Source organism: Ursus maritimus, unplaced genomic scaffold, assembly GCF_017311325.1.
Source record: "Ursus maritimus isolate PB19 unplaced genomic scaffold, ASM1731132v1 scaffold_32, whole genome shotgun sequence".
NCBI classification, from domain to species: domain Eukaryota; kingdom Metazoa; phylum Chordata; class Mammalia; order Carnivora; family Ursidae; genus Ursus; species Ursus maritimus.
In genome coordinates, this window is record NW_024425786.1 from 6,113,063 (window position 1) to 6,136,227 (window position 23,165).

At 39.7% G+C, this 23,165-nt stretch overlaps 1 protein-coding gene across 1 annotated transcript in view; it reads right to left on the bottom strand.

The window, feature by feature from the left end:
* RERE (arginine-glutamic acid dipeptide repeats) overlaps positions 1-23,165 on the bottom strand; it is a 409,222-nt gene that overhangs the window by 253,205 nt on the left and 132,852 nt on the right. Inside the window, exon 2 of the mRNA XM_040645735.1 lies at positions 4,075-4,543. Coding sequence (XP_040501669.1) covers positions 4,075-4,399 — 325 coding nt within the window. The 5' untranslated portion in view covers positions 4,400-4,543. The remainder of the gene's footprint in view (positions 1-4,074; positions 4,544-23,165) is intronic.

Consider the following 23,165-nt stretch of genomic DNA (forward strand, 5'->3'; position numbering starts at 1 on the left):
TCATGGAACACTACATCAAAAACTAAGGATGTACTATATGGTGACTAACATAACATAATAAAAAAGTTTTAAAAAAGAAAAAAAGGGGGAAAAAAGAAAATGGCAGTTCCTCAAAAAACTAAAAACAGAACCACCATACAATCGAGCAATTCCACTACTGGGTATTTAGCTGAAGGAAATGAAATGACTATCTAGAAGAGACATCCACACCCTTATGTTCACTGTAGCATTATTCACAACCTAAGTGACTGCAAATGGATGAATGGATCCAGAAAACGTCATATATAGATACATGTTACCTGGCCAATAAAAAAAGGGGTGGGGGAGGGGGGATCCTGAGAACTGGATGAACCCTGAGGTCATCACGCTAAGGCAAACAGACAGAAAAAGACAAAATAGTGCATGGCGTCACTTACATGTGGAATCTAAAAACACCAAACTCACTGAAACAGAGACCAGATTAGTGGCTGCCACAGGGAGGGGGGTGGGGGGGATGGAGGGAACGGGTGGAGGTGGTCAAAGGGTACAACCTTCCAGTTAAAAGATGAAAAAGTCCTGGGGATATTATATACAGCACGGTGACTGAAGTTAAAAATACTGCATTGTAAAAAAAAAATAAAAAAATAAACTGTACAGAAAAAAAAATAAATACTGCCTTGTATGTTTGAAAGTTAAGAAAGTAGATTAAGTTTTCACCCCCCCCCACACACACACAATAGTACCTATGTGTGGTGATGGATGTGTTAACTAGCCTTATTGTGGTAATCATTTTGCAATATACACATATTTAAAATCACTACATTGTACATCTTGAACAACATTAGATGTCAATTATATCTCAGTAAAGCTGGGGGGAGGGGGAGAAAATAGTGGAAAGAAATTAATATGCCACCCACAGCAAACTTTAGAAATCAATATCCTATGCTAAAGAAGCCCATAAGGGGAAATCTGGCTGCACACAGCTTTGTAATAAATCAATTTGTTACCGTGACAGTCATCTCAAAAGCAGAGTAATGGTTGATAGACAACAAAGAAGTTAGATTAGACATGGGGGCAATATATAATAGAGCCCTACAAGGTTTTTGTTTTGGTTTTTATGGTAAGTCTTTATTGGCAAATAAATGATTCAAGACAGACTTCCATATTCTAACCTATGCCATTATTCATCCATCCATTCTATTATTCTAACTTGGACATCGTTCATCAGTCAATAAATGTTTGAAAAGTTTTCAGAAATTTATTCAACAAATATTTAAAAATACACACTATGTGTACATTACTGTCATAGGTGCCAGGAATTCAATGATAAGGAAAAGCAGATTTTAAGCCTTTATGGAAGAGAGAGACAGATATTAATCCTAAAATAACAGAAATAAAAAGAAAATTATTAGTTGTAAGTTCTAGAAAAGATTCATAATGCTATGACAGTGTTTATTAAGGAAATCTGTGTAACTTGGGAGAGGAAAGGCAGTAACTCTGAAAGGGGAGCACTGAAAGAAGGACAGGAATTAAGTAAGTCTGTCTGTGTGTGTATGGAGAAGAGGTTCGCTAGCCTGAGGCAAGAGCAAGTTGCAAGTGCAAATGGCCTGAAGCAGGAGGCAACAGGAGCAATAAGCAACTTCAAGTCAAGCTGAGCTCCTGTGGACAAAATAGAAATAACTCCACAGAGATGAGGAGCAGGGGCAAAAAAGAGCTGGTTGTGACTATGCATGAGATTAAATTTTAGCTAGTAACAAACTCTAAATAATATCACTTTCTCAATAAAATCTCATTCTTCTCAGACCAAATAATCTGAAGAACACTGAGAGGTCAAGGTCAGTCTCCTAACCAAAGAGACACACATCCACTGGACCTGGCAATGTGCAAACCCCAGGCCACAACACTGTCACCCACCTGAGTACAAGGGGCACCTCACACAAAGTGGTTATGCTCTGAGTGTCACAGAAAATTTCACATCACTTTTGGTTTTCATAGATTCTTTATATTTAGCTTCAGGACAGAACATATCTTTTTCATATTTCACAAAGGTCCTCAAGATTTACAAAACAATGCCTGCCTTCATAAATTACTCAGTTCAACTCCAAAACACTTCAAGAACTCACTGTTTGTAAACAAGCCCCGAGTGACATCCCTTCACATACTCTTCCATACATCAAGCAGGAAGGGCTTCTACTATCCACTAAAAGGTGCAAGATCAATGGGCACCCAAACCCGTTTCCTCAAAAGTGGTTTCCCTTAGAGACATAATCAGCAGAAACAGGATGCCACCATCCCATAAATGGGGAAGAACAGCAGATTTGGTGGTTTTGTTTTTTTTTTTTTTAACATTACAAAGGCTTCCTGAACTGCAGGACATCTCAGGGTCATTAACTATGAATCTCTTATGACAGGGACAGTATGTAAGGCACTTCCCACTCATGTCTGACTACAAATATTTGAGGGAAGTATCAGCACTGACACAGGAGTAACATTCCCTTGAGAAAGGTGGGTATTCGGTACTGCACAAGGCAGTAGGCCTTTTGACAATGATCCAGACGATCACATTATCACACTGAATTGTTACATATCATGAGAAAAGGATAACAAGATCTTTCCTTATTTTTAAGTTATGATACTCTAATCTGTATCTAAAGAAGTTAACACGTTCTGTTCCTTTCTCGCGATTTAAAATGGAATAGATTGATGTATGTAATGCATAGTAACTCTATAATGAGATATTCTTCAGTGGCTCAGATATTCTTACTGTCCAATATCTAAGTCTTTTAAATCATAGACACTGACAATATCGTAACCCACACATTACTAGATCTCTACCGCAGAGCTCTCGCTCACCTAAAACCTAACGCTATACTTTTATGTCACATAAGTATCTCCTCAATCATCAATAAATTAAAGCTGTGACTACAAGTTTATATAAGTTCTAATACTGTTTATCTTTTGAAATTCAGAACAAATTCCTATACAGGGGGAAAAAAATCTGGTACTTTACACAAAGTTCAGAAAAGTTAGAGTACTCCTCAGTAAAACAACTGTACCAGGTTAATGACATAATATAATTTCTTTAACTTCTCTTTCCTGGAAGAACAGCAAACCAGGAGGCTTTTAATCTCTTAATTACACCTCATGAAATTCATGTCACTTCTCAGCATTACAAGTAATTCAAACAAAACCACTTTAGCTAGTTTTATTGACTTCTGTAAGAAAAATACCTTCACACACACAATACCTGACATGAGAAAAGAAAAGTTCTATGGGGCGCCTGGGTGACTCTGTTGAGCCTCTGACTTGTGATTTCAGCTGGGGTCATGATTTCATGGGTCATGGGACACAGCCCCAATTCCAGCTCAGCGGGGAGTCTGCTTGGGAATCGCTCCCTTCTTCTCTCTACCCCTTCTCCCACTCATACACACATTTACTCTCTCTCCCTCTCTCTCAAATAAATAAATCTTTTCCAAAAGGTGGGGGAGAAAGTTTTGCGGGTGCCCGGAAGGTTCTCAATCACTGGTTTCCCTGCATCTCATCTGAAGGCTGGTCTGTCTCTCTCCGAACAATGCTATAAACCTCAATACACTGAGTCAACTATAGTACATTTTCTGGTAAACAAAGCAAGTTAGTTGTCTTCATCTATTATCATTGGTTAGAGATTCTGAAGCTCAATTCCTTGGAAAAGGAGGTTACCAGAGAAATAAACTTTGGTCTAAAGGCTTTTAAAAATACTTCTTCAGCTTCTGCTCACTCCTGCAGCTAATGTGAAACATCCTGCTTCTAAGAATCTCAACTAAGGTTTACTTACCCTACCATGTATTCTATTCTGCAGGGGTGTTGAAGATAAAGAGCAAGAGGTAGAGCACAAGGACACGAGGAAAGAAATGACAAACACACAAACTAGGACAGAAGACCAAGCTGAGGTAGACACGAGCAAGAAGCCAGTAAATCCAACTGCCCCAAAGTGGATTAATGTGTTTCCTACCCAAAACTACTATCTCCTTTTTTGGATCCCCTGCCTTCCCTAATGTGTAAAGAGGCCTGTAAATGCTGATGTCACTTCTCCACCACAAACACTGTGCTCCTTACCTCCTGGTCTGTAGACAACATCATCCTCAGTGATGTAAGAGGTTATCTCGCCAGTGTCTGTCCTTTCATAACGAGATTTTTTTTTCGGTGGTTTCTTTTTGTTCTTCTTCGTGGACTCCTCCGTGGTGGCACTATTGTTATCATTATCCTCATCTTCGCTGTGGTCACTCTCAGCATAATTTTTGGCTCCTCCTTCCAAGGTGCAACTCCTGCGTGGTCTTGAATTCTCACCCTCTCTTGCTTTGTCTCGTTTATCTCTTTCTCGGTCCCGATCTCGGTCCCGGTCCTTCTCTTTGTCTTTGTCTTTGTCTTTGTCAGCTGTCATGATTCGCCACGTGCCTTCTTCTGTCCTCTCACGGCTAGGCCTCCGTGAAAGGTAGACAGTAAGCCTGGGCTTCAGTCTTCTGAATTTCTCACTCAATTCCAGGGAAAATCCAACCACTCCAACTACCCCAACGTTTCTAAAACGCTAGGCAAGAAAAGACAGAAAGAGAAACTGATGTTACTTTAACATTTTCTCATATTTCCTTCCTAAAATAATGTTTTGTTAAATGAATCTCTTACTCATGTTTTAGCCCCAAAAATCTGCCAAACCATAGGAAAAAAGTTAGGACAAGTGAGACAAAGTTTAAGTAGATAAAGCTTTTTGGCCTCAGCTAGTGTATGGTTTGGGATTTACCACCACACCAATAATGAAAACATCTCAATGCATAATAGTAAACCATACTTTCTGTACACATCAATTGTTTTTCTTCTTTTGAAGGAAAAAGCAAAGTGTACCCTAATACATAACATATAATGGCTGTAATTATACAAAAGGAGTTTCATAACCCAAAATATTAATTTACAAGGGCAAGAACCTATATACTAAAACTACTTCCACGTGGGGGAAAAATAATTTGGATAGCCTGGAAAAATGTCTCAAGATGTCTCTCACAGGGAACTATCTTCTGAAGACTCTTTCTAGCCACATCTCCAAATCTCCAGAGCTCCTCTTAAGAATAAACACAGGCACTGACTCAAATAAAAGCAAAGACCCTCAAAGCAAGATTCTTTTGCCCTCAATTACTATTTTTCCCATCTTCTAAGTCTACTACTCTAGTTATTTTACAGGAAAAATGGTATTCTCTGAATTATCTCTGCCTTAACAAAACAAAACAGCTTTCAAAAACAACCTTCCATCTTTAGGGAATATTAGGTGGCTTTTAAATTCTTTCAAATTTCCACTATTAATAACTTCCCTAGTAAACTCCTCTGTAGAACTAAGCCCAACAAGGAAAGACTCAAGTTTTCAAGGTTTTACAATGAGAAGAGAGATTCTCCAATTCCAACCCAACACAATTATTATAAAAATTTTACAACACAATTATTATAAAAATTTTACAGGGCGGGTGTAGGACAATGATAGACAGATAGGGACTGTTCCGTTTACAAGTCAGTTTGGGGACAGTCATAATTACCAGTAATTTATCTTTTGCCCTCCTGTATCATCTTCCTCAACATCTTCTCTCATTTGTTCAACGATCTATACTAAACACTATCTATGTGCCAGGTGTTTGGAACTGAAGATACAATAGGGAAAAATTCAAAGAGTCCTTACCCTCAATGTTCTAATGCCAAAAAAAAAAGAAAAGAAAAGAAAAGAAAAAAGCAAGGAACTGATCAATATGAGAACCATCTGTTTCTTATGTTACTAGGGCCAGACAGAAAACAACATATGCAAACAAACAAAAGATTGGTCCTCTTTACTTAGACAACAATAAACAAATCAACTTGCAATTACATGCCTTAAACACAGAGAAAATTCTATTTGGTCATGCCAAAACCATAAAAATTATCATATACTCTCTCCAAAACTGTTAGGTCAAATCTGACACCAGAAAAGACCTCTCCATGAGCACCTCAAATATCCTTAGGCATTCAAGAAAATATAAAATATTCACAACCGCCTATGGGAGACAGACCTATGAACGAGCAATAATGCTGACAATTTAAAGCAAAGTCAGAAGGGAGTAAGCATGTAGCACAGACGTTGATTACTTCCTTCTACAAAGAAATATGCTTCTAGATAGGATTTCAATTTTCTAAACATATTTCAAGAAAATGAAAAATTATCCTAGTGCCTGCAAAAGTTCTGCCTAGATGAATCATCTGCTAAACAGACAGTAATATACTCCCAAGTCCCTGTAGGCCACTAGTGTTAGCAAATGAAAATACACAAAGAGACATATTACTTTCTCCACTGGGCTTAAGTTTAAAGCATGAACAAGCCAATCATGCAAGAAAGAAAACTATCAGCTAACACCGTTGTTAAAACATTCCTCTTTGACACTGAAAACATACCAAGGTCTACTGGGAATCTAAAAAGAACAAGGAGCTTAGGCTGAAAACCTCTTAGATATAGCTCAAGGACAGACAACTGATGAATTTAAGGAAAAGATCATTCTCTCCAGGGTTAACGAGATAACCAGAAAATTATGTAAAAATATTATTTCAGTACTCAAAAAGGAAAGAAATATTAAGTCTAAATTGTATATTCAACACTACTCCTTACAAAATCACATACTAGTTTCTATTTACAAAGAAATTTGAGTTATTTCTGCCAAGAGTAAGCAAGAAAGAAAATTCAAGAAACAACAGAGAGGGCATCCACAAAATAAAATCCCGTGTGTGTACCCAACTTTCAGGTAACTAAGAACAGTGATACTCCAAAGAAAAAGTCAACCAATTACCATTTACATTTGGCTCTAAAATACAGTGCAACAGGGATGTATGGGTTTTTTTCCTCTGCATTTACCATACTAATCAGAATATTTTTGAGCCTCATTATACAATGACCAACACACAATAATAATGTGACATTTGAGGAAAGGGACCCAGAGAGAAACCAGATGTCAATGAGATGTGTAGTTGTCACTTCAATTTGCTAGAAATGATCTACCAATACAACAACAGCATTTTTGTTAACAATAAGGGGTTTACAAAGCAGGTTTCTGCCATGATCTCATTCAATTCTTTCTCTCAACAGCTCAGTGAAATGAACCAGACAGAAGTCACCATCCCCACCTTATATAGACTACAGAAGGGAAACGGAGAAGAAATCACGTGCATGAAGCCATACAGCCAATGATTCTGCCAAAGTAAACCCCATCTGATCTGATTACAACCTACTAGTCAGGTCATTATCTGTGCCCCCAAGGTCACCAGCTCTTCATAAGTGCTAACTTTTCCTGCATGCATCCGGGCTGATAAGTTGCCCAGATTTAGGAAACACACTCACTTTGCCCTTCCCTTCCCCAAAAGAAATTTTTGTCCAGTAACAAAGACAAAAATATTGAAGGTATTTCTGTCGATCCACTGCTCCATCTAGTTAAACAAAACCAGTAAAAGATACTTTAAAAAAATTTTTTTAAGATTTTATTTTTTTATTTATTTGAGAAACAGCAAGAGCGAGCACGCGTGCGCATGAGTGTGAGCCGGGGGGGGGGGTGGCGCAGGGGGAGAGAATCCCAAGCAGACTCCGAATTGAGCTCAGAGCCCCATGTAGGGCTCAATCCCACGACACCAAGGATCAGTTCGGACCTAAGCCGAAATCAAGAGTTGGACGCTTAAATGACTGAGCTACCCAGGCACCCCTATAAGATACTTTAATAACAAAAAAAAAAAAAAAAAGAAGAAGAAGATAAAGAAGGAGAAAGAAAGAAAGAAAGAAAGAAAGAAAGAAAGAAAGAAAGAAAGAAAGAAAAAGAAAATCTAATCTAGAACATGTTCAGACTCACAACAGTCCATCTATTCACTGAACAAATGTCTACCAAATGCCTACTGTATACTAGTTACTGCTCTAGGTGTAAGGAAAGCAGCAGAGAACTACACACGAACTTCCCTGCTCTTGTGGAATTGATGTTCCAGGGAGTGGAGAAAGACCATAATCAAAAGAATGATATATATACAGTACATGGAAAGATCTTAAATGGGGAATCCAATGGGGGGACACAGAGTGTGGGAGAATTGCAATTTTAAATGACGGTGAAGGAATGCCTCAGGCTTTGCCCCGAGCTAGCGTGTTAGAGAAAAAGCTATGAGGGCACATGAAGGGAGATCATTCCGGCAGAGGGAGAGGAGGTGCAAATGTCCAGAGGCAGAAGTGAGCTGAGCACACTCAAGACACAGGAGGCCGATGGGGCTGCAGTGGCATGAGGAAGAGGGAGAGTGGTGGGAGATGAGTTCAGAGAGGTGAAGGGGGGTTGGATCCTGCCTTGTACGCCAGTGTAAGGACACTGGAGCCTTTACTCAAGTGCCACGAAGTGACATGAAGTGACTCCAATGACACTTCAGCCACTGCAGGGATCTGAGTAACAGAGAAAGACATGATCTCACTTGTGTTTAAGATCACTCTGGTCATTGGGAAAAAAACCTAAAGGGATGCAGGGGTTGCAGCATGAAGAGGAGGGAGGCTTACTGCAACAAGCCAGGTAAGAGGCAAAGGTAGCTGGGACGGACCAGCATGGCAGGAGCAGAGAAGGGGAGGAGTCTTATTTTCTATGTATTTTTAAGGCAAGTGTCAAACTGGATGTGCTGACAAACTGGGAGGTGAGGTGTGAGGGAAAGAAGTCAGGAACAACTCCAAGGGTTCTGGCAAGAGCAGCCGATGATGAAGTGGGCATTATATAAGTTTTGGAAGAAAGATTAAGAGCTCAGGTACGAACATGCTAAGTTTGAAAAGCCTATAAAAACCACATAAAGTTTTTCAGTAGGCAGAGGTCCAGGCTGGAGATAAAAATTTACTTTTTAATTTAGTTTTTAAAGCCATGAGATTGAATGAGATCAGCAAGGAAGTGAATGTGCATGGTTTTTCTGATAAAATTTTTTAAACCCACAAAAACCTTTATTACTCATGCTGGAGTAGAGTGGATATTCAAAACAGACCTACAACTTATACATTTCTAAAAGCAGTACCCCTAGGACTCATTAAAAAAACATATATTCCTCTCACTAGTTTCTACATTTATCAGGTTGCACTTCATCATTTTATCTTAACTGGTAAAATCTGGTCAGCTGGTCTAGCTGTGTTCGCAGCTAATCCGAGTCAAAGGCCTTCAGGAACCAGTGACACAGAAGTACTCTTCTTAACTTCAGTTACTTCACCTTCCACATAAACATCATTTGCCTCTTCAAAGTGAAGCCACCAACCGCCTACAAACCCCTCAACACTACTTATCAGAACCGATTCAGATAAAGTGCCAAAATTTCTGTCATGCTCAGGGCCCAAACCTCACTTTAAGAAAACCATTTCCTGACACTATTTAAGCAGTCCCAGCTGGACTGAGAAGCCAAGACCCAAGTTCTTGCCACTGCTATGTACTGAACTACCTTGGGCAAATCACTCTACCTCTCTGAATCCGTTTCACTGCTGTGAAACAGGGACCATCACCTGCTACTTCACAGAGCTGCTATGAGAATTAAGTTAATTAAGCAGACCATATGAGTACGCACTTACAGACTGTGAAGTGCTTTACAGATGGAAACTCTCACTAGTAGATAATACCCAATAATATATCTGCTATGCAAGATACAAACGTAGCCAAACATTATCCCCCACCCTCAAGAACTTAGTATCTCTTGTGGCGCGTGGGGGGGAGGATTCTGTTGTACAACCGAGAACTAAATCGTGTAAAATGGACTACAAATGACAAAAATTTAAAAAAAAAAAAAAACTCTCTGGGATCATGTAAAACTCACTTATCCATGAAAAGTTGCCACTCCTTCCTGAGTTCTCACTCCCTGAATGCTAATAACTTAAGCCAAATTCTGTAGGACACTTGACTCACCAAATGCAGCTAGTGAAGTACAATTAATTCTTCCTCGTTCAGCCAGATCAAGAAATATTTGTGTTTGCTAAATGCCCCACCACACACCAGGCATTTTGCTCAGCTCTTAGGGTCTACCAGTCATATCCTGAATATCTCTATAATTTTACCCATTGCTCCTGCTGATTCTAACAAGGCATCATCATCTTTCACACAGATTAATACAACTGCCTTCTAACTGATCTCTGTGACTAAAATTTTGCTTGTTTTTGCCTTCCTTCCAATTCATCCTGCAATGCAGCCAGCCAGCATGTCTGACACTGCACCACTTTTTTTAAACAGCTTTACAGAGATATAATTCACACCCCCACACAATCTAGCCTTTAAAATAAGTACAATTCACTTTCCGCCATTCCTTTCCAAAGACTGTATAGACCTTTACCTTCTGACTGCCCCCTCTGCTTCTCCATCTCCATCTCCACCTCTCCTGTATGCTCCAGCCACCTCAAAGCACCTCCTTCCATCTCAGGAACCCACGAGCTTAGAAAACGCATCCCTTCCCCTTGGTCTGCCTAACCTCTGCGCACCTTCAGGGCTTCAGGCATTTCTGCTGCCTAACTCCAGGAAGGCTCCCACTGTTCCCCATTCTGCCTGTAAAAGGGCCCTTGCTGATCCCACTACCATCATCCATTGCTAACCTGTGTCCTTTCTCCACTAACTGACAAGGACCATGGCTATCATATCATGTTTACTGAAACAACTCCGACTAAAGCAATTTCCTCTCTGTATCAAATCCACTGGAGAGTGTCAACCTCATTAGCATTTGACCATTCAGCATCCTGGGGCTGAACAAACATCCTCCTTCTGGGAAGGCTGCTTGACTTTGGCTTACCTGGCAAGGTCCTCTCCTGGGCCTATCTACCTGATCCTCTGCCCCCAGTACCCCGCCAGCCAGAGCAGGAGTTCTACAGGGCACTATGTGGGGTCCCTTTCTCATCCTCGACTTCCATCATACATGTCCATCAGCCCACAGGCAACACAAACACACAGGTGATCCACAAACGTACATGTCTACCAAACGTCAGCACAGTGAAAACTGTCCACCTCAAGTCTCCTCCTGCAGGGCTCAAAGGTATCCCCAACACATCCAAACTAAAGGCACACTCCGGCCCCAAATGAGCCCCTCTTCTAAATGGTCTCTTCTCAGTGACTGGTGCCCCTGCCCACGCTTGTTATGCAAGCTGGACACCCAGGCAGCATCATTAGCGCCTACCTCTCATCCTGGCATCAACAAATCCTGTCACTGTTACCTTATAAATTTCTCTCAACCTCCTCTACTTCAGGACACCTCCAACACCACAACCTCAGTTAAAGTTCCTAGGATGGCTTTTCTGGACCACTTCAACTGGCTTCTCCTCAAATACACTCCTACGAACCCTTACAATTCTCCTTCTACACTTTATAGCCAGGGTGCACGCACCTTTCAAAAGGCTGATGTGATTATGTAAATCCACACCTTAAAAATGGTCATTGAATGACTTCCCACTTCTGTTAGCTAAAAACCCAAATCATAACATGATCTGCAAGGCCCTTTTACTTCTTTCTAATTTTTCTTAAGTTATCTCTACCCCCAGGGTGGTGCTTGAACTCACAACTCCCCAAGACCAAGAGTTGCACGCTCCTCTGACTGAGCCAGACAGGTGCTCCAAGAGCCCTTTACCTTTTTACCTTACTCATCTCGCACCACTCTGGCATTCCTTCCCTCAGCTCCCTGAATACACCACACTCCCTCCTACCCGGAGGGAGTACTGCGCTCAAGTTCTTCCTCTGGTCTGTGATGCTCCTCTCCTTTCTTGGCCTAGGCATCTCCTACTCTTCCTTCAGGTCACAGCTCAACAGCAACTTCCTTGAGATGTCCTTTCCTGTCCAAAATGACTAGGCTAAATCCCTTTGCAACACTTTCCACAACTATAATTTCACATTTATTTGTGTGATTTGATTAACAGCTGTCTAGAAACTAGACGCTCCATGAGAAATTGACCCTTGACTTTTGTTGCCGTCTGTTGTACTCTCAGATCCTGACTCTGGTATATAAAGATGAGCAATAAATTACCTTTTCCTGCCCTCCCTTTCACGCATGAGCTAGATAAGTCAAGAGAGCACTATGATAAGACTTTTATTTGGGAAAGAAAATATTTCATGAGCAACAAGTGATGCTTGGGCTGGATCATAAACCAGAATAGGGTAGGGACGAGCAAAAAGATACAGAAAACATCCCAGGTGCAAAAAAGTACAGTAAGAAGAGCGGTAGATTAAATCACCATCCTTAAGGGGAACTACAGGGAAAAACCAGTAGGAAATAAGCTTGGGGGGATGAGGGGGGATAGTTAATGGAGGCTCCTAAAATAATAAAGCAGCTAACTAACACTCACTGAGCACTTAATCATGCACTAAGCATTTTACATGTTAATTCATTTATTCTTCTCTAGATTAATAATTGTTCAAGAAAAAACATATATAAACCAGGTCATATGATCAACCTAACTCTATTCAGTAGCTACTATTGTTACGTACATTTTCCAATGCGAAAGCAAGCACAGAGAAGCTGAGCAAGGAGACCAAAATCACACAGTTACGTGTTAGATCTAGAATATATACCCAGGCTGCAGACTCCAGAGCCTGTAACTCTTAATCACGAGGCCATACTGCCTTAAATGCCCATCCTTAAAATCCAAGTTATCCAAAACAGTAGGCTAAGCAAACAGGGTGTCATTGCAGGCTCTCGAGATGAAAATAGCATTTTGGAAACATTCATCTTGTCTGACTAGAGATATTTTCCATTAAGAGTTGTTAGTTCCATCTGAACAAGCTTGCTTTCAAATCCGCTATCTCTGAAAGCCTAGATCAGGAACCAAAGCACCTCCAGAACTTCTGCCTTTGCCATTTCTGCATTTAGCATTCTCCTTTAGGAACAAAATGAGATGGTCCAAATGCGGAAGACCCAAGAAAGCTACCCCATCTGCTGGGTCCTGCCTCCAAGAGAAGCAGCTGCAGCCAGCATGCAAAAGAACACCAAAAAGGCATGCTACAGCTGGGCAACTTGCTTTCAAAGGGAAACCAATTTTCTTCTCCTGTTCCTTTTCATATCAACATCCTGGGAGAGAAAATGTAATGACTTTTGCTCTGAAAAGGGAAATGTCACTCTAACACTTGTCCTCACTGGGTAAGAAATAAGGTATTCTCGTAAGCAGCAACCTGCTACAAAGAATACCTCAAAATATGGCAGAAAAATCACTGACGAACCTGCAAGGTAACACTGAAATACGGGGTCAGCAGGTCTGTGAACCCATGCAGAAGTAAAACTGTGTTTTATCTGAAACTGATGTGGTACTAAGAGTAGTTCTTCTGTGTAAAAATAAATGGGTTGTGAAATTCTTCCACCTGACAAACCCAACAAAATGACTGGCTCTACATGTCCCTCCAACAATTATCTACATTTGGGGTTAATGAATATTTAAACTCAATCAATTCTGAGTTCATATACTCACTCCCGGAACATGTATCTCATTGAAAGAACATAAATAACTGAGATGGGATGCACTAGTCAAATTCAAAGAGGGACCTCTGCGGTATCAAAACAGAGGGACCTGCCGAATGAATGGCCCTTATTCAGAAGTGGATGTAATGCTTAGAGTAACACTTCCTCCCTCAGAAGCTTGGGGGAAAAACTGGAAGAATGGAGATTAGTGGACTCTTGACAATTAATTTCTTCCAAAAAGACATAACAATAAAAAAACAGAGGACCTGCAAAGGGTGGGGAAAGCACCCAAACCAGCAAAACACTAGATTACAATTAACAACTCATTAAAATTAAATAACAATATATAATCTTTTTATTTGAAGTAGGAATAAGGAATTCCCAAAGATGAGGTGCCCAAGAAGGTCTCCATAAATAAACAAGTAAACAAATAAATCACTAATTACCCAATCAATCACCCCTTTCTTTAAAGAACACACAAACACGGATACCTGGGTGGGTCAGTCGGTTAAGCGGCTGCCTTCAGCTCAGGTCATGATCCCAGGGTACCGAGATCGAGTCCCACACTGGGCTCCTTGCTCAGCAGGGAGCCTGCTTTTCCCTCTGCCTGCCACTCCCCCTGTTTGTGCTCTCTCTCTCTCTCTCTTTCTCTCTCTCCTCCTCTTTGACAAATAAATCAAATCTTAAAAAAAAAAACAAAAAAGAACACAAACTCATTCAATACAAGCAACTGCTTTCCTATATTGTTAAATGTGAAGTTCTACCAAATACATACAGAATTCTTTGCCTTCCACACTGCCTACAGTTGTGTCACTTCTGCTCAGTGGGTTAAAGAAAATTCAATGGTCACTCTAAAGAAGGCCTTCTCAGCTGTGGCACAATAAACATTTGGCACCAGATCGTTCTTTGTTGCGGGGAGGCTGTCCTGTGCATTATCCCTGGGTCTCTTCCCATGCAGATTCTAATAGCACAACCCTCTGCTCCAATCAGGACAACAAAAAAGAATTCCAAATATTGCCACCTATCCTCTGGGAAGCAAAGTTGCTTACAGTTGAGAACCACTGCTTTAAACAAATAAAATTATTTGTCTATCACAGAGATTTCAAGGGATTAATAAGCATGTGTGTTGCTTTGTTCATAATTATGCTTAACTAATATGCAATCCATAAAGGTAACACTATTACAAAAACTATAAGATGGCATGTTCTTTGTTCTCTGAAATAAGCTAGACTAATTCAAAGCATTGCCTGAAATAGTAATTACACAGGTGTCTGAAGCTGAATTAGGAAAACAGAAGTAACATATCCTGAAATCTTGATGTTTCCTGGCAAGCCCTGAAGGTTGTTAGGAGTAATATTTCTCATCGGTGACTTGTCTGATTATGGGGTCGAGTGGATGTTTCTGTTATCATACAATTAAAGAGAAAACCTGATGTCCACAATGCCAAGTACAAAGGAAACCAAATGCCTATGAATCCAAGACCCTGATATGAAAAGGGATAGAATTCCTAAACTCACTTTCCCAAAGCACGGCCATAAACAGAAAACTAAGCAGATGGATAAGTAAACTACAGTACATCCGCACAACAGAATATTATTCAGCAATAAAAAGTAAAATACTGATACATGTTACAACATGGATAAAACCTGGAAAACATTATGATACATGAAAAAAAAAAAAAAGCCAGTCACAAAAGTGCACATATCATATGATCCCATTTATATTAAATGCCCAGGAAAGGCAAATCCACAGAGACAGAAAGCAGATTAGTGATGGGGGGGGTGGTCATGACACTGTTATAGTTATGGGGTTCCTTTTAGGAGTGATAAAAATGTTCTAGAATTGACTGCGGTGATGGTTGCACCTATCTGTGAATATATTAAAAGCCCTTAAATGCATAATTTAAATGGGTAAATTATATTTCAATAAAGCTATTCAAACACAGAAACAGCAGTGTTACAAACGAGTAAGAGGAAACTCAAGCTTTACTACAGCTAAGAAAAAAGATACATCTGGCTAAAATAAGGAGGAGCTTTTACCTCTGCAATTGAGTAAAACCACCTCTTAAAGCTGTAAAAGCATAGTTAATTAAACATACAGAAGGAGAAGTTTTATTTCATGTAATGCTAGGAATGAAAGAGAACATTCTTTGGACCACAATATTCTTTAATACACAGGAATATGTGGTCAGGTTTACCATCTCTACCCAACATGTGCAGAAGTAGGTAACTTGGACAGGGTTGCTCTAAGTCTGCAGAGCTCCAAGATTCAAAGTAATTCGCAACCATGGCACAAAAGCACTCAGCGTTTGATGAAAGGTAATGACAGGGTGAATTTTATAGTTAATACAATTACACTTCACACACATTTGAAAAACCAAAAGCACTCATAATGCACTTCTAATCCATGGGTACAAATTATATCAAGGGAAAAAAAGAATCATAAAACTCACTGGAGCAGTCCTTCTAAAAACACTTAGAATCTGAGTCTTAGATGAAAAGGAAAAGTAGCCCTGACTAAAAGCAGAGTCTAAGCCAAAACTCAACTGGCCATTTTCTATGTATGAGCTATTCTAACTGGGCGTGATTCTCTCTAGGTTGACCACATTTATTACCCTGCCATCTTTGTTAGCCTGAGGTCAGAGAAAAGCAGAAGAGCCACCGGAATTACTCAATTGCAGATGCAGGCAACCAGTGAGTGAGGAGCAAGTACTGGGAGTCCCATGGCCTGGACCACAATACTTAGATGTTGTAGCTGTAACACTGATTGTCAAATAAACACAAAGTCCAGAGCAGACTCTTGGTTACTTCTTCCACTAATTCAGCAAATATACATGTGTGACCAGAATACACAAAATCTCTAACCTCAGAGAGAGCTGAGAGTTAGAAAGGAGAGAGAAAGCAGGCAACAAACAAGAAAATACATAGTATATTACCTGCTGGTAAGTGCTATGGAGAAAAGCAAAGCGGAGCTAAGGGGATGAAAGGCTGTTAGTTTATTTAAGGTAATCACTGATAAGGGGTCATTTGACCTAAAGAAAGTAAGTGAGCAAGTTGTGTGGTTAGCTGGGTTGGAAAAGCATTCCAGGCAGACAGAAAAGCAAGGACAAAGGCATGGGACAGAAGCATGCGTGGCATATCCAAACAGTAGCAAAAGGCCAAGGTGGCTGAAGCAGTGAAGACAAGAAGGAAGCCAGAGATGAAGAGGAAGCTGGGAGCATTTACTGAAATAAGAGAAAAGCCATTGTAGGGTCTTGCATAGAGAAGTTAACTATCTGAGTTACATTTTAACAGATTCCCTCTGGCTGCTGTCGAGGTAGGAAACCATGGATTCAGGCAGGCAGTGCTCATGTATGGGTGCTAGAAGAGGTCAGAACGTAGACAGGTTGTTCCAGGAAAGCCATCATAATATGTTGTCAGATTGGTGTAGTATGAGACAAAGAAGGGGCCCAGAACTAGGCCTGAGCAACTGAGCTGTCATTTCTGATCCTGGGCCAAGAAGGAAAACTGGGAATTCTGTTTGAAACGTGTTAAATGCCTAGTAGATAATAAGCAGAGCTGAGAGGTCAGAAAGGTCTGGGCATGTAAATCTAGGAGTCCTAACCATACAAGTAGTACCAAAAATCATGAGAAAGGATGGTTGAAATATGGGGATAAAATACTCAAGGTGGCAAGAAAATAGTTTGCAGCAAATAAGACACCACTGAGAGGCCAAATAAATTTGTGAATGACCAGTGAGGCTGCAGTGACAGGATGGTGGCAAGATTGTAGCAGGACCATGTTCTGAAAATCCCAAAATGAAAACAATAGATGGTTTATTCACAGAGAAACCCATACATTCGTAACAGTTGCCTATAGACAGATTCCATATTAATGATGTTACCAAATGCTGCATTTAATAAAATCTAGGCTGCTATAGTCTCAGCTGGTTTCTACTCTAGAAAGACGAAAGAAAGGAACACCCCCCCCACCCCGTTTCAAAGAGAAATACACCTGTTGTCCAAATGAAGACCTGGGGGTGGAGTATGCTATTTGAAAGGTTCTCACCTTGCAAATTAATAAAAAAGAATTATGGATTTTATTTTTTTTTTAAGATTTATTTATTTGACAGAGAGAGCCAGCCAGCGAGAGAGGGAACACAAGCAGGGGGAGTGGAAGAGGAAGAAGCAGGCTCCTAGCGGAGGAGCCTGATGTGGGGCTCAACCCCGGAACACCAGGATCACGCCCTGAGCCAAAGGCAGACACTTAACGACTGCGCCACCCAGGCGCCCCAGAATTATGGATTTTAAAAATTACTTCCTTAAGTAACATTTCTGAGGCCCTAAAGTGAACACCGTAAGGTCCACATGAAAAGAGAGAAAGAAAACATGTAGTGATTAAGTATATGAATTCAAAACAGAAGTTCAATTCCAGAAAAATGAAGTTTAATAGGCTCATTAGTGATGTTTAGTTGGTGTCATAATTTGAATCCTAAAGAAGAATTGGTAAGTCAAAGAAGGGGAGGGGAAGGTGTATTATTTTAAAATATTTAACATAAAAGGTTTACCTAGATTCAAAATCTATGTGCATTAGCAAGAAAATTATGATTACACTGATCAATGAAGGAAAGGAAAGAGTGCCAAATTTAAAAAATCATACTTTGGAAACATAATTTTAAAAGATCAAATTACCAAATTCTGGCTAAGGACACGAAAGATGTTTCCAACAATGAGAGAAAATGCAATATTCTTCTGTCGTTTGCTACCTCCTCTATGAACAAATTCTTACATGAATGGTGACCTTCCAGAATTTGAAAAGATGTTCATCAAAAAGTCTTTATCAGAAATTGAATGTAGTTATTTTATGCCTAGAATACGATACAATAAAAATGTATGGTTCATAAAAGATGCTCAAATTTTCCCTTACAAATTTGGAAGACACTTTATTGGATATTTTAGATAAATTCAATGTTTATTATCTTCCCTCATTGTTATTTCCTATCTTATACTAGAGAATACACAATGAATTTTTCACAGTCCCATATAAGCACCCCCAAAATATTTCCATTTTACCCAGTATGCTATACAAATATCATCTTCTATGTATGTGAAAGAGTGGGAAGCATGAATTCCAGGTAATCTGAACAGTGCAAACGGGTTCCACAGTTGACTGTTTTATATTCCCTGTACTTGTTGGCACCAAAAGACTGATTACATTAACATTCAGAATAAGAATAACCATAAAAGGAGCGGAAGGGTCACTGCCCAGTAAGACAGTCTACATTTTTAAATAAGCATTCTTACATATAATTATCTAGCTGCCACCATTCATCAGCAATGATAGCAGCACTGCTAACTTTTTCTCGGCACTAAAGACTCTCCATGACCAAGAAGGGTACCCAAGATGCCAAGAGCAGTCAAGTGATATATGACACATACAGCAAGAAGCTGAAAAGCACAACAGTCAAATCTGTGGGTGCAAGAGCCACATGGACACTTTCCATTTCAGAACCTGAAAATGAAGAAACTATAAGTGGAAAGAAGGAAACTATGAAAGGAGGCATGGTACAGCACAGACCTATAGAGTGTCACCTGAAGTTCCTACTGCAAGTGTCAGCAGTAACCTCTCTAGCTCTTCAGATATACCATACGTGGCTTCAGGCCCCAATGTTTAACCCTATTGTACCATCACAGTTTTTAAAGAATTCCTTTGCAAAATAAAAATAGCTTAAGAATATACCAGTGCCCTTCTATTAGGTGTTCACAAAAAAAATCTTAAATACCATTAGCTCAGGGTCAAATTCTTTTTTTTTTTTTTTAAAGATTTTATTTATTTATTCAACAGAGATAGAGACAGCCAGCGAGAGAGGGAACACAAGCAGGGGGAGTGGGAGAGGAAGAAGCAGGCTCACAGCAGAGGAGCCTGACGTGGGGCTCGATCCCATAACGCGGGGATCACACCCTGAGCCGAAGGCAGATGCTTAACCGCTGTGCCACCCAGGCGCCCCTCAGGGTCAAATTCTAATTCTGTCTACAAAACAAAGCAAACAACAACACCACCTTGAATATGTGTACTCAGCAGTACACAGAGTAAACTCATATGGAAGACAAAACAATCTTTCATTTTCACCCTCCTCTTGATAAGAACAGATACACATTCAAGAATAAGTCCCTATTATAATATAGGAGCTTAATTTATTTATTACAACAAACTTTAAAGGATGATACAATAGGCCCACATCGCCTATAATATATCCCAGTCCTGCTCAGCTTCTATCATATTCTCTAATAAAAAAAATTATTTACCTCTTGGACCAGGTCCACCTGGGAATGAAAAGAGAAAGCCATCAAGTCCACATTAGGGATTTCCAATATAAGTACGGCACCTCTGTAAAGCAAGTGTCTGTCAAGATCTTGGAAAGAAGGTCATTACTGAGAAACCCATTAATTTGCAACAAAGGGCTCCAAGAGATAAGTGCCAAAATGAGAAAAACTAAGTATCATGTTCCTTTAAAGAATGGAGTACGAAAGCTTAGTAATGCTGTCAATAGTTTATGTTAAAACATACACACATTAAATCTACAGCATTACAATTTAAAATGCAAATTTTATTAAATATTATGTGCAAAACTGCAGGTTTTTCCATAGGCCTCATCCTCATCTTGACATTTATAAATTATTAATGAGCCCTGTATTGATGACTAGACTAAAAGAGAAACTTTTGATTTATAGACCTGAACATTATCATCAGAAGGAATGCAACCAGAAGGGGGGAAGAAAAGAAAAGCTATGTCTTCAGAACTTTTCCAACTAAGTTTTTCTTTTAAATATGAAAAAGCAAGTGAAAGGATCATACCTAGAAACAGTAACTGTGATAACACTGAGCAGGACTGGGGGAGGCAGAGACTCCATTTCTTCCAGAAGCAAGTACATCTATCTGTTAACAAGACTTGTACTGACCATGTGTTGGCAGGCATAATCAATACCACATAGGTATTTTTTTCTAAGCTTTCATCTCATATACTCTTAAAAAAAAAAAAAAAAAAGACAGTAGAGCAATTGCCAGATTAAATAAGGTCTGTATCCCAACTGTTCAAAGTCAAGTTCGCTTGACACATTTCCTCAATTTTGTTGTCAACAAAAAATTAAACCTACAAGCAAAATACTCATTCCATACTCCACAACCACAAAAATATCAGAAGCTCAGTTTATTGCCCAATGTAAACGTATAGTAAAGAGCTCTAGTCTCTAGTGACCTTTAAGAACACCTGGAAAGTGCAAGCAAGCAATATTCAACACGAGAGAACATAAATCTCAAAAGCAACTGACAAACGCAACCTAGAAGACAGAACTGTAAACGGAGCAGAGGGTTACAGCAGCATTCTCCAAAGAAATCCTTTCTTCCACTTCAGAAAACAGAGGAATTTCTTCTCAAATCCTTTAAATGGAAAAACTGCCACTTCTGATTAATGTCAATTTGATCAAATCTATGAGGCCTGAGGGAAATGCACAAGATCCCTTTCTTTACTCTCCTCCCTGCTTCATCTTGCAACTTGCAAATTGACTAACAATATGACTAACTACCTAGAGACATATGTGCCATTTTCAGCAACTGGTAATTTACAGTTTTGTTTGTTTTTAACCAGCTGGACGTGATGTATGTTGCCTGTTCCCTATAGGTCTGTCTCTTTTGGTATTTTTTTAAACAAATGACATGATATGAACAAAGTAAGAAGAATTTTTAGACTATTACAGAATTTTAGAACTACGTCAAAAAGGCAGCTAATAGTAAAAGGTGGCTCTTCTCACCAATGGAAAACCCACAGAAGTCCCCAATAGTAGAGAAGAAATTTTTAAGCACCTTGAGAGTCTCATTACCACATCCATACTAAGCCAATCCTACCCTCTACCAGGATCAGAAAACAGCAGGGTACATGTTTGTTGGTGATACCATTAACCTTTCTGATAAATTTTGGCTTGGTAATCAACCAGATGGACTCAAAGATAAACTGAAGATGACTTGAGGGCTTCTACCTCTAGTTCTCATAATCCAAGAGGCAGATGATGCATGTAATTGAATGGAGAAGAGATTTTAATTCTGATAAGTGTCAAGCTTCAGCAGCCTTTTACATAGCCATCCAGACTGACGTATCTACTGGACAGCTAAAATTCAGTCTCAGCTCCACCAAATGCTCAGAAGAAAGACCAAGGCAAGGAAGCACATGGGCATGGGGGTCTTCAACATATAAGAAATACTAAAATACAAAGAATCCAAAGGTATTTAATGTGCACTAAATGAGGTGGCCCAGAAAGAACATTAAATGGAGAGTATGGGGCTAAACATAGACACCAGAAGCATTTTCCAAACCAAAGTACTAAAGAAAAAAAAAAATCTGGACACCCTTATAGGCAGTCCAAAACCAACAACCATCACAATAAAACCCTCTGTCTAAAGTACCATTGCTGGTACTCATAAAATCATATATTGTCATATTAAAGGATCAAAGAAACCTGTAGATAAGAAAAATGTTCAACAAATTAGTTCTCAACAGAACCAAACACCCAAAGGATATTGCCTGGTGTAATTCATCTCCAAAAAATGATCAATGCCAACTCTTGTTCTTCCTTAGAACAGTATGTGAGTTGCAGACAAAAGTAACTGAAATTCTTCAACTTAACTGCATTTAACTAATCCTTAAAAGGTCTTGTTGGGAATCTGATGCCCCAATTACTTGCCACATCAACTCATGCCTTAACCACCGCTCAGATTATAGAAAAGTACTCCAGACTATTCAACTGGTCATTTTCTCCTCATATTAGAGACCAACATCACTACAGAACAACCATATAAAGAATGATTCACTTCACAAAACATTCTTAGAAGGCAAGCTGAAGGACTAAATAAAACCAAGTTAAGTACTTTCTACCAAAGAAGGACAGAAGGACGGATGGACAAAAGGACAGAAGGAGGGGGGGGGGGGCGAAAGAAAAGAATCTGTCAGCAACAAGGGAAAGGAATCAACTCCCTCAAGTGGGATATTAAATTAAAATGTTAACAAACAGAAGGAGGATATCAGGATCTCAAAAAGAAGAGTCTCTCAACGCTTAAAACCACTGTATGGTGCCAAGGCAGTGGGCATATCTCTGGCCTTAGTGTGCCCTCATCACAACTCAGGCTCCAAGCCAGGCAAAAGGAGAGGACCTCCCTTGTGGTCACCAGAGATGACTCATCAATCAAGTGATGAGCACCATATCACAGGATGGAAGTAACAGCAAGCAGGTGGGTGTTACTGGCCACAGTCGTGAACAACATGAACTTAGAGGGAAATATTTGGGAAAATACTATCAATCTTTTTCTCCATTCCCAGTGTCCTCCTTTATCTTAGACCTCAATTCTTACACTCTCTCTCTATAAACATAAATGACACCTACTTTTTGTCTCACTTTTGAAGATTCTCATTCAAGAACTTTTGAGGAACGTGTTAAAAGTATGTCACAAATACACCAGTTATAAAATAAATAACTCATGGGATATAATGTACAGCATAGTGACTACAGCTAATAATACTGTACTGTATATTTGAAAGTTGCTGAGAGTAAATCTTAAAAGTTCTCAACAGAAGGTGCCTGGGTGGCTCAGTCAGTTAAGCGTATGACTCTTCATTTTGGCTCAGGTCATGACCTTGGGGTCGTGGGATCGAGGACCACGTCGGGCTCTGCACTCAGCACAGAGTCTGCTTGAGATTCTCTCTCTCCCTCTGCCTCTACA